Raw genomic sequence first — 13,326 nt, 5'->3', positions numbered from 1 at the left:
ATGGAATAGTTGAAGAAGGGTGTAACTTTCAATGCTGATCCAGTATCAAAGAAAAATAAACTACAGTTTGAAGATGTTTTTGCTGAAAAATTTGCACCTCACAGGTAAAGACAACTTAAAGTGTAACACAACAGTCTGTGGTTTTGCTCCAAATGTGGTTCAATTGATGTGTGTATGCTATTGTTTCTGAAGATCAACTATGCTAATTACCTTATTTAATGTTTCTCTTGATGTCTTAACTCGCTGACTAAACCCTGTAGTAAAATGCTACCAGACGTAAGGTATTCTGTGCCAAAAGCAGCACAAACAAATACATTCAGATTTTAATATTGAGTTTTATTCATCCAAAATCACATTTTAAAATCAAATTATTTAGGGATTTTTTTAAAAAAATTGAAACACATTTTGAATCTAATTGCCAGAACTTGGTACTTGTGGAAGGTTATGCCAAGAATCAATGCACACGTTCAACTGCTATTTAAGAGAGTATTTTGTTTTAGATTCAGCAGTTGGAAGCACCAGAGATTAGTGAGAAAAACCCATTCTCTTCCTCCACATTGTGTTAATTCAAATCAATTTCATTTTTTTAGGCCACTGAAAATGTGTTAATTGTTTTTGTGTACATTCTTTGACTTTTCTTTTAAGACTAATATATGCAGACAAAGGTGAAGTTGCTTCCATGTACAATATTCTTCACCTGCAATGATCTCTTAGTCGAATCCCATATCAGGATGGAATAGTATAAGCTTTCATTGATTTGGTAACAATCTCTTCTCTGAATTGACAGGGTTCTGGGTTTGAGACCTACACCAAGACTTGAGCACGCAGCTGAAGGTTTGATGCTCTAGTGTAATACTGAGACATAGCTTGGAGCTATCTGCTCTCTCAGATGGATGGTGCTAGGCAGAAGGGTAATCTGTGAGGAACATAAAGAGATGCATCCATGTGATTGGGGCATGTTGAGAGAGTGGGTAAATGCATAGTAGATGAAATGCAATGTGGAGTTATCCACTTTGGCAGCAAAAACAAGAAAGCAGATTGTTACGTGGATGGTGATAGATTGGGAAAGGAGGGGGTGTATGAGAACTGAGTGTCCTTGTACACAAGTCACTAAAAGTAAGCATGCAGGTACAACAGGTGGTGAAGAAGGCAAATGGTATGTTGACCTTGATAGCAAGAATATTCAAGTACAGGAGCAGGAATGTCTTGCTGCAATTGTACAGCACCTTGGTAAGACCACACTGAGAGAAGTGTGTGTGGTTTTGGCTTCCTTATCTGAGGATGGATGTTCTGGCTATGGAAGGAGCGCAACAAAAAATTATCAAGTTGATACCTCGGATGGCAGGACTGACATATGAGAGATGGAATGCTTAGGACTATATTCCCTGGACTTTAAAAGAATGAAGAGGATCTTCTAGATTTTATTTTAAAATTTTATTTTATTTTATTAAAATGTTAATAGGACCAGGCAGCGTAAATGCAAGGAGCATGTCCTCAATGACTGGAGGGTCCAGATCCAGTCATAGGATATAGGGTTGACCATTAAGACTGAGAGTAGGACATATATCTTCACCCAGAATGTGCCTGTGGAATTCTCTTCCACAGAAAGTTGTTGAGGCCAATACATTGAATGTTTTCAAGAAGGAGTTAGATATAGTTCTTAGGGATAAAGGGATCAAAGGGTATGGGGATAAAGTGGGAACAGCGTACTGAGTTGGATGATTAGGCATAATCTTATTAATGGCAGAGCAGACTCGAAGGACTGAACGGCCTACCCCTGTTCCTATTTTCTGTATGTCTGTGTTCCTATCATTGTTGACAATGGGGATATTTGTGGAGCCACTTCCTCCAGTGAGTTATTTAACTGTCCACCATCATTCTCGACTGGATGTTGCAGGACTGCAGAACTTAGGTCTGATCCATTGGTTCTGAAATCACTTTGCTTTTTCTATCACTTTCTGCTTATGCTGTTTGGAATGTAAGTGGTACTGTTTGGTAGCTTCACCAGGTTGACGCCTCATATTTAGCTGTGCCTAGTGCTGCTTCAGGAACACTCTCCTGTACTCTTGATTGAACCAGGGTGGATCCCTTGGCTTGATAGTAATGGTTGAGTGATGAATATGCCAGGCCACAAGGTTGCAGATTGTGCTGGAGTACAGTTCTGGTGCTGTTGATGGTCCACAGCACCTCATGGATGCCACGTCTTGAGTTGCTAGATCTGTTCAAAGTCTAACTCATTTGGCACAGTGATAGTACCACACAACACAGTGGGTGGTTTTCTCAATGTGAAGGTGGGATTTCATCTCCATAAAGGCCATGCAGAGGTTATTCTATCCTTGGTGATCACATGGTAGTCACTATCTCTCTGTCTAGAAAGCATCAATGTCTAATTCCCTTCATGCAACAGTGTACAGAAATCTGCAAGATTTTGCTTATGTTACAATCTGGAAGATGTCAGACACGTACAATTTAAGAACATCTGTAACCTTAACAGCAGTGGTGGCCGTAACTGTTGACAAATTTCATTCATTCTTTATTTAAGCAGATGAAGACAAATGCAGATTGGCCATTGCTAAAGTTGAGATAGGAGAATAGCATCTCTAAAGGCCCTTGGTAGATCTATTGCGATCTTTACTTCATTGTCCTTGTCTTTTTTTCTAGCAGCTAGTGTACTGCTCTGGGCAGTATCTCTGCTCATTCTCTCAGTCATACTGAATTCCAAATGGAAGCTCAACCGGGATCCTCATGTCTGAAAGGAATTTGTTCAGTACAGTGTCTGAATAAGTAAAAATATACTTCTGCTGCAGCAGTCAGAGCACTCCCTGTAAAACTGCTGAAACTTTAGAGAGCTCTAAAAATACATGTGGAGCACCAGCAGCCAGAACAGATAATCTAGGGACTAGTGTCTAAGTCATTCATGTTTAAGCAGAGCTGGTGGAAATGGTCCTTCACTGTCATGCTCAAAACTTAGAGGAAAAAGATAAGGCATAGACTGGAGTATATTATATTCAAAAATAATATCACTGACACAAAATAAGTATTATATACTGCTGTCATAATCTTACTGCATTCTATGGGGAGTCATTGGGTGTATGTGATCGTATTTCCCAAGTTATTAACCTCTGCATTGACTATTGGATGTGTACATGTACATTTCAAATGTTGATTTGAGATATTAGGAAATTGAATGCAATCTAGGAACTGCATACCACAAAGACCAATTCTTCTCCCCCCTTCACCACTCCACATAAGTTTAAATACAAGTGAGTTGCATTCTTTGTCTTACACTGGACATAATTTGAGAATATAGTTTAATCTCTGTACCTAAGACAGGCCACTTCAAATGGTAACTTTTCTCATGTGTAACCTGAATTGGTCATTCTCTGAATGTATAGCCATTCATGCTGCTTAACTACAGAAATAATGAGAATACTAATTTCTTGCAGTAATACCTGCATCTTATTACTCATCATATAGGTCTGTTCCTTCTTGGACTAGTGCTGTTAAGCTATACAGAAAGAACATTAGCAAAGGCAAAAACCAAAACCGTTTGGAAAGGAAAAGGATCAACTGAAAATTTGAAAGAAATAATGATTGGGAGATGCTTCAACTACCTTGGAATAGTAAATCCTGATGCAGGGTAGGTGACTTTATCATTTTCTCCATATCATAATTTTCAATGTAGTTGCCTGGTTGTGCAGAACTTGGGTATTACTGAGGGAAAAAAAAGATTTGTTGTTGAAGCTTTTTGTTTTGAACTTGTCAGGACGGACACAGTGTTATGAAGATATGGTAGATGAAATATTAATTTTGAATATCATTGGATATATATCTGTAGCTAGGACTTTTTGGAAAGAAAATTTTGGCTGCAGTCAGTCTCCTATTCTTCGTAGTTCTGCATTGTCTGAATAAAACAAGCTGCTGGACTGGAGATGCTAGATATGTGACACTGACAGAGAGAGAGAGAGGTCACATGAATCAGTTTGTGGTGTAATAGAGATATTAGACTTGAACAGGGGAGTTCAAAAAATATCTTGGTGGAGCAATAGTTTTTGCTCTCGTGCATTTTTTTGCTTTTCTATGAAAGCCCTTTTGTTGAAGTTTGTGAGCTGTAATCCACTGAAATACTTCATCACCATACTAGGAGGGTTCCTAAATAAAGTGTCTTCATTGCAAGCCGACAGTTCAGAATCTACCACTGCTCTATCCAGGTAAAAAGAATTTGGCCAACAACACCTCATCCAATTTGAGAACAATGTGGCTTTGGCTACGCACAAACATTTAGACAATCTGCAAATAATTATTTTCAGAAAATAAAATTTGCAGATTGTCTAAGTGTTTGTCTTTAACCAAAGATACACTGTTCCTTACCTGAGTGCTTAAATAAGAAGGAAAGTTCTCAATTAAAACAGCCAGAATTTGGCTGAGATAACACAGTGTAGCGCTGGAGGAACACAGCAGGCCAGGCAGCAGAGGAGCAGGAAAGCTGATGTTTCGGTTCGGGCCTTTCTTCAAAACCCCACTGCGAAGACTTCCAGCATCTGCAGTTCTTGCTATCTCAGAATTTGGCTGAAGTTTCTTTCATTAATCAGCCCGCAAGCAGGTAGGATACCAATGGAAACAGTGCCATGTCCTCACTCCAGCCATGATTTAATCCCAACCCCCTCACACTTGGTTTGTTACTGTTGGCAGTCCCCTCCCCAAATGCTGCATGCAAATGTAAGTAAGGAAATGAGGCCCACATTCTTGTCCTCTAGAACATGATAAAATTGCCTCAGAGCAATTCTAATTTCTGCATTTATTTGCATATTTGTGACCATAGGATGTTGCTGTTCAATTTATACTTGAATAATATTGATTTCTGAGAGTCTCATTGGTTTCTTTACAACTAAATCCATGCTCCAATTGCAGAAATCTTTTGTGAAGAAAGAATAAAACATATGGGATAATATATTTTTAAGTTTGGACTTTTTGATGCATATTCAAAGAGCCCACTTCTAGCCCAATAAAACAATCTCCTAGTCTCTGGCATCTAAATTTGTGAAGGCTCTTTGAGATCTCTTCCTCAATTTTTGTGATAGCCATCATTGCTTCTTTCAGAATCACTCATGACATCCTTTGTGACTTTTATCAATGTTATGCTGTCCCTTCTTAACCTCCTTGAGTTTTCTGGTGAATTCAATAAAATGAATCGTTCCATTCTTCTTTCCCATCTACCTTTATGTTTTCCCATCGATCTTGGTGATACTGTTTCAATATAGTTCCATGCATTCTTACAAAGAGGCCATCTGTTCAGCCTGCTTTTGTGAAATCAGTATTGTTTGGCCAAGATGGCAGCAGAGTAGGATGCTCCATATGGAACTCTTCTGCTGCTTCTGTTTATTTCCTGTTTTCTTCCCTTTCCTTGCCTTTTTCCCCTCTTGCTGTTCTCTCCTGAGGTAGAGCAGCCTGGAGGCCCGAGTGGAGCGGGGACTATCAGCGGGCTGGTTGCTCCAATGGAGGGGGTGTGGGGTGAAGGAGTGCCAGTGGGCTGGATGCTCGAATGGAGGGGGGGTGGGGTGAAGGAGTGCCAGTAGGCTGGATGCTCGAATGGAGGGGGGGGGGGGAGGGGGTGGGATGGTCGAATGGTGGGGGGAGATGGCCAGTCGGCTGGAAGCCCAAATGGAGGGGGTATGGCCAGCAGGCTGGAGGCCCGAGCAGAGCAGGACAGTTGTTGGACTGCGTACCTGTGCGGGTGGTCAGTGGCTTGTGAGCCCAGGCAGACACGTATGGAAGCCTCCTGCACTGATCTACTGCAGGCCCTTTAGGGAAAGTCTGTAATGCTTATCTTTTTAGCTTTATTCTCAGTTTTCTAAATCAAACAATGAACAACTTTAAGTAATTTAACTCTTTTTTTTTTTTCCTTTCTTTTTTCCTATCTTTTTCCCTTCATTTCTGTATTTTGTATCTAAGATGGTGCCATATGGGGCAACATTGTAAACTTTTCACTGTACTCCTGTAGTTCCGTACTCAAGAACACATGACAATAAAGGATACTCTTATTCTAATTCTAATTTAGAGGGCATCATTATGAATGTCTGGCTGAACTTCAAAACTTACTGATCTACTTCAATTATAGGAAGCAAAGTTAATACCATTGCGAAAGGCAGTGAAAACTTTGTTTGACATTTTAATTATATAGCAGTTTATTAATAGAAATGTTTTTCATTGTATATTTTTTTATTTATGCAAGGGTAAGAGGTCTAACAGGGATACTGTGTATAGCATACAGGGGTAGTAAGCTGAGGTCTTTTTGAAGCATCTTTTCAAAGTCCCTGCTTATTGTGTAGTTTCAGGATCATTTCAAATTCTTAACCAGGATTACCAATGCCTCATTGTACATGGCGAATACCTGGAAAAGAGACATGGATGATCATAAGGTTATGAGAGAGCATGGGAGGAGAATGGGGCATATAGGAACATGGGGGATAAAAAGGCACATTGAGGAAGTATCAAGGAGGTATGTGAGATGAATGGGAGAATGATGAGGGCAAGAAATGAGGCTTGCTGGGTTTTTTTTATTTATTCATGGGATAAGGGTGTCACTGGTCATTTATTGTCCATTCCTAATTACCCAGAGGGCAGCCAAGAGTCAACAGCATTGCTGTGGGCTGGACTAACATGTAGGCCAGACCAGGTAAGGATGGCAGTTTCCTCCCCTAAACGATATTAGTGAACTAGATAATATTTTTTTTCCTGATAATCAGCAATAGTTTCACAGTCATAATTAGACTCCTAATTCCAGATATTTATAGCATTCAAATTCCACCAGCTGTTGTGGCAGGATTCGAACCCGGATTCCCAGAGAACCAATGTCTCTGGATTAATAGCTTCTGAATCATGCCAATTTACCGATAACCCAGGCCTATGTTTCCCATATTATAACTTTGAAAAGACACCTTATCTAATGTAAAGTGCTGTAGGATGTTGTGCAAGAAACCAAACAAACCCCACCTCTTTATTTAGCTGCAGGTTTAGTGTCCAGGATTTTCAGCAACCATGTTTCCTAGCAGTAATGAAAATAGATTACTTAATTCTAACAGCATATAGAGTGTTTGTTTTTATTTTTCAGGGACAAAGACTGTCCAACGTTATGGGAAGCATTTCTGAGTGCATTTAGTAAGAAGGACCCATGCAAAATTACAACAGAAGATTATAAACCATTTCTGGATTTGGCAGGTCATGACATTCCAATTAACCAGGTAAGGTGTAAGGAACTTTGGGATCCTCGCATGGTAGCCCAAATAAAATACAGGAACAACATTGCAATTTCACTTTATTTTATGCAATTTGTCAATGCTAAATAATTGAATATGAATTGATGGAACATTTGACATTATAGTTTTAATACCACTGAATTAGCAGCCAGATGTAGTAGGTTTAATTCCCACAATGAAAAGTTGTAAATTTGAATTCAATAAATCTATTTAATTTGTGGGCTGACAGAAGAAAAGATTGATTAGGGAAACTACCAACCTACTCAATAGAGCCTTTCACTAAAGGGGACTTTCTATCCTTATGCAATTTGACTTAAATATAAAAATAACTCCACAATATATCATTGGCTCTTGCACCACCTCGTGTCGAGAATCACAAGAATGGACAATGTTGCCTAACAAGGCACTTAAAGAAAAGTTAAATTCACATTCCTTTGGAGTATAATTTACATTAAAATTCTCCACGCTGCCATTGCTATTCATATGTGGGTGTGCCAGAAAGACAGATAAAGAGCTCAGGTCCTAGGCACAGCATTTTATCAGTCACTCATGACCATAGCTATGTTATGAACAAGTGAAAATTACAGGTCATGCAGATTGATGAATAATAACATATTGCTTCAACAAATTACAAAACTGTAAACAGAGGGCTGAAATTTAAGGCAATCATGAAAAGAATTAAAGGACAAGCCCAGAAGCTTAGGGTGGAATTTACATCAATTCTGATTAATTACATCAGTTATCCCTTAAGCTTTGGTAGGTGATAAGATGAGCCTACATTTCAAGTGCATTTTGATCACAAAAGAATATATATATTTAAAAGAGTTGCTAATTCACTAACACCAGTTTTGTATTATTTGGACAAAATCAGTTTAGCTCCATTGAATGTCACAAAATAGAACTGTCTATGCAGTCCATCATATCAGCATTGGTTTTCATGAGGCAAGTGTGTTACAAATATGAGATTATGTTTCAAGATGGTATCTTTATTGGTACGATATTTCTGGGCATTGTGTAATATTGAAGTGAAGTCCATAACTACTTTTAAAAATGTTATTCCACCAGTTGTTTGCAAAAGAAGAATGCTAAAGGATTGAAGGAGTGATCAGGAGAGGGGAACTTCAGCTACTTATTCTTTCAGCTGTTAATTGGAAGGTTGAAGACATTTAACATTTTAGTACTTTTACAATAACAAACAGACTAAAATCACTTCTGCCTAAACAACATGATGCCAGGGCCCAGGATGTCTCTGAACAGGCAGAAAGCATTCTGAAGGGAGAGGGTGAATAGCCAGAGGTCGTGGTGCATATTGGTATTAAGGACATAGGTAGGATGAGTGACGAGGTCCTGCAACAGCAGTTCAGAGAGTTAGACAGAAAGTTAAAGAGCAGGACCTCCAAGGTTGTAATCTTGGGATTACTCCCTGTGCCACGTGCCAGTGAGGCTAGAAATAGGAGGATAGTACAACTCAACATGTGACTAAACAGATGGTGTAGGAGGGAGGGTTTCAGATATCTGGACCATTGGGATCACTTCCAGGGCAGGTGGGACCTGTACAAGAAGGACGGATTGCATCTAAACTGAAGGCGCACAAATATTCTGGCTGGGAGGTTTGCTGGTGTCACTCGGGAGGATTTAAACTAGCTTGGCAGCGGGGTGGGAACCAAAGCACAGGTGAAATGGCTGAAAGGGAACTAGAGAATAGGGCCAGTAAGACTCCAAGAAAGAGCAGGCAGGGCATGGTTGCTGATCAAAGTGGGCCTGGTGGACTGAAGTGCATCTGTTTCAATTCAAGAAGTGTAACAGGTAAGGCAGATGAACTTAGAGCTTGGATTAGTACTTGGAACTGTGATGTTGTTGCTATTTACAGTTCCTTGGTTAAGGGAAGGGACAGGATTGGCAGCTTAACATTCCAGGATACAGATGTTTCAGGCAGGATAGAGGGGGATATAAAAGGAGTGGGAATGTTGCACTACTTTTTAAGGAGAATATCACAGCTGTACTGCGGGAGGACACCTTGGATGGCTCATACAGCGAGGCTATATGGGTACAGCTCAGGAACAGGAAGGGTCCAATCACAATGTGTGGGGTTTACTATAGGCCTCCCAACAGCCAGCGGGAGATAGAAGAACAGATATGCAGGTAGATTTTGGCAAGATGTAGAAGTAACAGAGTTGTTGTTGTGGGTGATTTTAACTTCAGGGTGTGGGTGTGTAGATAGGGAAGGGTGAGATTTTTAAAAGTAACATTTTTAAAAGTAGTTATGGACTTCACTTCAATATTAGACTATGCCCAGAAATATCGCGCCAATAAAGATACCATCTTGAAACATAATCTCATATTTGTAACACACTTGCCTCATGAAAACCAATGCTGATATGATGGACTGCATAGACAGTTCTATGGGAAGGGTGTGTAGATAGTTTGGGTCATGTTGAGATCCAAAGGGAGGAGGTATTTTGGGTCTTGAAAAACATTAACGTAGACAAGTCCCCAGGGCCTGATGGGATGTACCCCAGAATATTGACTGGGACTCACTTAGTGCTTGGGGCTCGGATGGGGCAGAGTTTGTAAGGAGCATCCAGGAGGGCTTCTTGAAACAGTGTGCTGATACTCCAACTGGGAAAGGGGCCATACTGAACATAGTATTGGGGAATGAGCCTGGCCAAGTGGTTGACATCTCAGTAGAGGAGCAGCTCTGGAACAGTGATCACAATGCAGTAAGCTTTAACATACTGATGGATAAAGATAGGTGTAGTTGTCAGGTGAAGGTGCTAAATTGGGGGAAGGCTAATTACAACAATATTAGGCAGGAACTGAAGAATGGAGATCGGAGGCAGATGTTTGAGGGCAAATCAACATCTGGTATGTGGGAGGCTTTCAAGTGTAAGTTGCTCAGAACTCATGACTGGCATGTTCCTGTAAGGATGAAGAATAAGTATGGCAAGTTTAGGGAACATTGGATAACAAGAGATATTGTGAGCCTAATCCAAAAGAAAAAGGAAGCATTTATCAAGGCTAGGAGGCTGGGAACACATAAAGCAAGGGTGGAATACAAGCAAAGTTGAAAGAAACTTAAGCAAGGAGTCAGGAGGGCTAAAAGGAGTCATGAAAAGTCATTGGCCAACAGGATTAAGGAAAATCCCAAGGCTTTTTATACATGTATAAAGAGTAAGAGGGTAGCCAGGGAAAGGGTTAGCCCAGTCAAAGACAGCGAAGGGAATTTGTGAGGAGCCAGAGGAAATGGACGAGGTATTAAATAAGTACTTTGCATCAGTATTCACCATAGAGAAGGACTTGGTGGATGATGAGTCTGGGGAAGGGTGTGTATATAGTTTGGGTCATGTTGAGATCAAAAGGGAGGAGGTATTGGGGGTCTTGAAAAACATTAAGGTAAACAAGTCCTCAGGGCCTGATGGGATATACCCCAGAATACTGAGAGAGGCAAGGGAGGAAATTGCTGGGGCCTTGAGGGAAATCTTTGTATCCTCACTGGCTACTGGAGACATCCCAGAGGATTGGAGAATAGCCAATGTTGTTCCTTTGTTTAAGAAGGGTGGCAGGGATAATCCAGCTAATTACAAGCTGGTGAGCCTTACATTAGTGGTAGGGAAATTATTGGAGAGGATTCTTAGAGACAGGATTTACTCCCACTTGGAAATAAGTGGGCATATTAGCAAGAGGCAACGTGGTTTTTTGAAGGGGAGGTCATGTCTCACTAACTTGGTGGAGTTTTTTGAGGCAGTGATGAAGATGATCGATGAGGGTAGGGCAGTGGATGTTGTCTACGTGGACTTTAGTAAGGCCTTTGACAAGGTCCTTCATGGCAGGCTGATACAGAAAGTAAAACCGCATGGGGTCAGAAATGAGCTTGCAAGATGGATTAAAAAAAAAACTGGCTTGCTCATAGAAGACAGAGGGTAGCAGTGGAAGTGTGCATTTCTGAATGGAAGGCTGTGACTAGAGGCGTTCCTCAGGGATCAGTGTTAGGACCTTTGCTATTTGTAATATATATAAACAATTTGGAGGAAAATGTAACTGGTCTGATTAGTAAGTTTGCCGATGATACAAAGGTTGGTGGAATTGCAGATAGGTCTGAGGACTGTCAAAGGATACAACAGGATATAGATCGTTTGGTGACTTGTGCAGCGAAATGGCAGATGGAGTTTAATCCGGAAAAATGTGAGGTAATGCATTTCGGAAGGTCGAATCCAGATGGGAAATATGCAGTAAATGGCAGAACCCTTAAGAGTACTGACTGACAGAGGGATCTGGGTGTAGAGGTACACACGTCACTGAAATTGGCAACACAGGTGGAAAAGGTCGTCAACAAGGCATATGGCATGCTTGCCTTCATTGGCTGGGCGTTTTAAAAATTGGCAGGTAATGTTGCAGCTTTATAGAACTTTAGTTAGGCCACATTTGAAATCTTGTGTTCAATTCTGGTCGCCACACTACCAGAAGGATGTGGTGGCTTTGGAGAGGGTACAAAAAAGATTTACCAGGATGTTGCCTGGTATGGAGGGCATTAGCTATGAGGAGTGTTTGGAGAAACTTGGGTTGTTCTGACTAGAACGACGGAGGTTGAGGGATGACCTAATAGAGGTCTACAAGATTATGAAGGACATGGACAGATTGGACAGTCAGAAGCTTTTTCCCAGGGTGGAAGAGTCAGTTACCAGGGGCCATGGGTTTAAGGTGCGAGGGGCAAGGTTTAAAGGTGATGTACGAGGCAAGTTTTTTACACAGAGGGCGGTGGGTGCCTGGAGGTAGTGGAAGCAGATACTATAGTGACTCTTGAAGGGCGCCTTGACAAATACATGAATAGGATGGGAATAGAGGGATACTGTCCCCGGAAGGGTAGGGGGTTTTAGTTGTGATGGGCGGCATGTCAGTGTAGACTTGGAGGGCCGAAGGGCCTATTCCTGTGCTGTAATTTTCTTTGTTCTTTGTAATTTGTTCAAAACATCAAAAGTACAGAATGGAACATTGCCCATTTTACTGTGAATACAAGGAGAATTCAAGTTTCTGGGTATACATTATAGTGTTCTTTATAAGTAGACAATCAATTCTCCAGGATCTAGTCCAAAGTGATTCTTATTTCCTGAAGGTTTACTTCTGTTCCGTTCTTTCCTCAGCCTGGTTAACCTGTGTCCATGGAACTGCCCATAATGGTTAGAGTTTTCCCAGAGATACTCTCTTTGGTGAAAACTAGGTGAACCTTTCAGCCTACAACTCCTGTTAACTTCTCACAAATTTAGTCTTTTCAATCTGAATGTGAGGTCCCAGCTACATTCCTGCACAGTGAAGCACATAAACTTTCTTCCTGTAGTCGCTGTCTCTCTTTTCCACACATCCTGTGTCTGTTAATTTCAGGGATGTCGTAGAAACCCTTCAGCTCTCAAAGTCTATCTCCATGGGTTTTGTATCCTGATAGAAATGCTGATTAGTTACCCATGAGGCAAACTCTCTTTGAAGTTGGAATTAAATGGGCAGTTTAGTGAATAATGGTTCACAATCTGACCTTCTTAATATTTTCTTGTGGTATTGGAGACTAACATTTTAACCACTGTCAGCACAGATACTGCTACCATTATATCCAACTGTGAACATCTAACACCTTCTTTTCCAACAACCTGGGCCTCACTTTATACATTAACAGCCATGGCATTCAGGCTTATTGTTAGGCAGAACCTATGGCAGATCACAATATCTCCTACTTTTCCCCCGAAGCTAAAGACAGTGTCCTAAAACATAACAATCTATAAATCTGAATTATGTGACATACTTGCTTCATGAATACCAGTGCTGACCTGATGAATTGTATAGGCTGTTCTGTTTTGTGATGGTCAATGGAGCAGAACTTGATATTGGCCAATAATGTAATGTGATAATGAATTAGCAACCTTTTTTTTATCTTCATTGAAGGACATGAATATAAAAATTGGGAGCGATGTCAAATGGGTTAATGATTCTCTAATGTTACAAAGATAGAAGGAGCTGCCGATGCTGGAGAATCTGATATAACAAGGTGTAGAGCTGGATGAACACAGCAGGCCAAGCAGCATCA

General features: G+C 40.6%; 1 protein-coding gene across 1 annotated transcript in view; it reads left to right on the top strand.

Moving 5' to 3' along the window:
• Positions 1-13,326, top strand: part of LOC109917306 (ADP-ribosyl cyclase/cyclic ADP-ribose hydrolase 1-like) — a 32,036-nt gene continuing 18,710 nt past the window's right edge. The window contains 3 exon segments of the mRNA XM_020517110.2: positions 1-104; positions 3,478-3,640; positions 7,112-7,241. Of these exon segments, the coding sequence (XP_020372699.2) occupies positions 32-104; positions 3,478-3,640; positions 7,112-7,241 (366 nt within the window). The 5' untranslated portion in view covers positions 1-31.

Source organism: Rhincodon typus, chromosome 1 (assembly GCF_021869965.1).
Source record: "Rhincodon typus isolate 14 chromosome 1, sRhiTyp1.1, whole genome shotgun sequence".
In the NCBI taxonomy this organism is placed as follows: Eukaryota; Metazoa; Chordata; class Chondrichthyes; order Orectolobiformes; family Rhincodontidae; genus Rhincodon; species Rhincodon typus.
The sequence above is the reverse complement of the archived record's forward strand: the minus strand, read 5'-3'. Positions and strand labels throughout refer to the sequence as shown.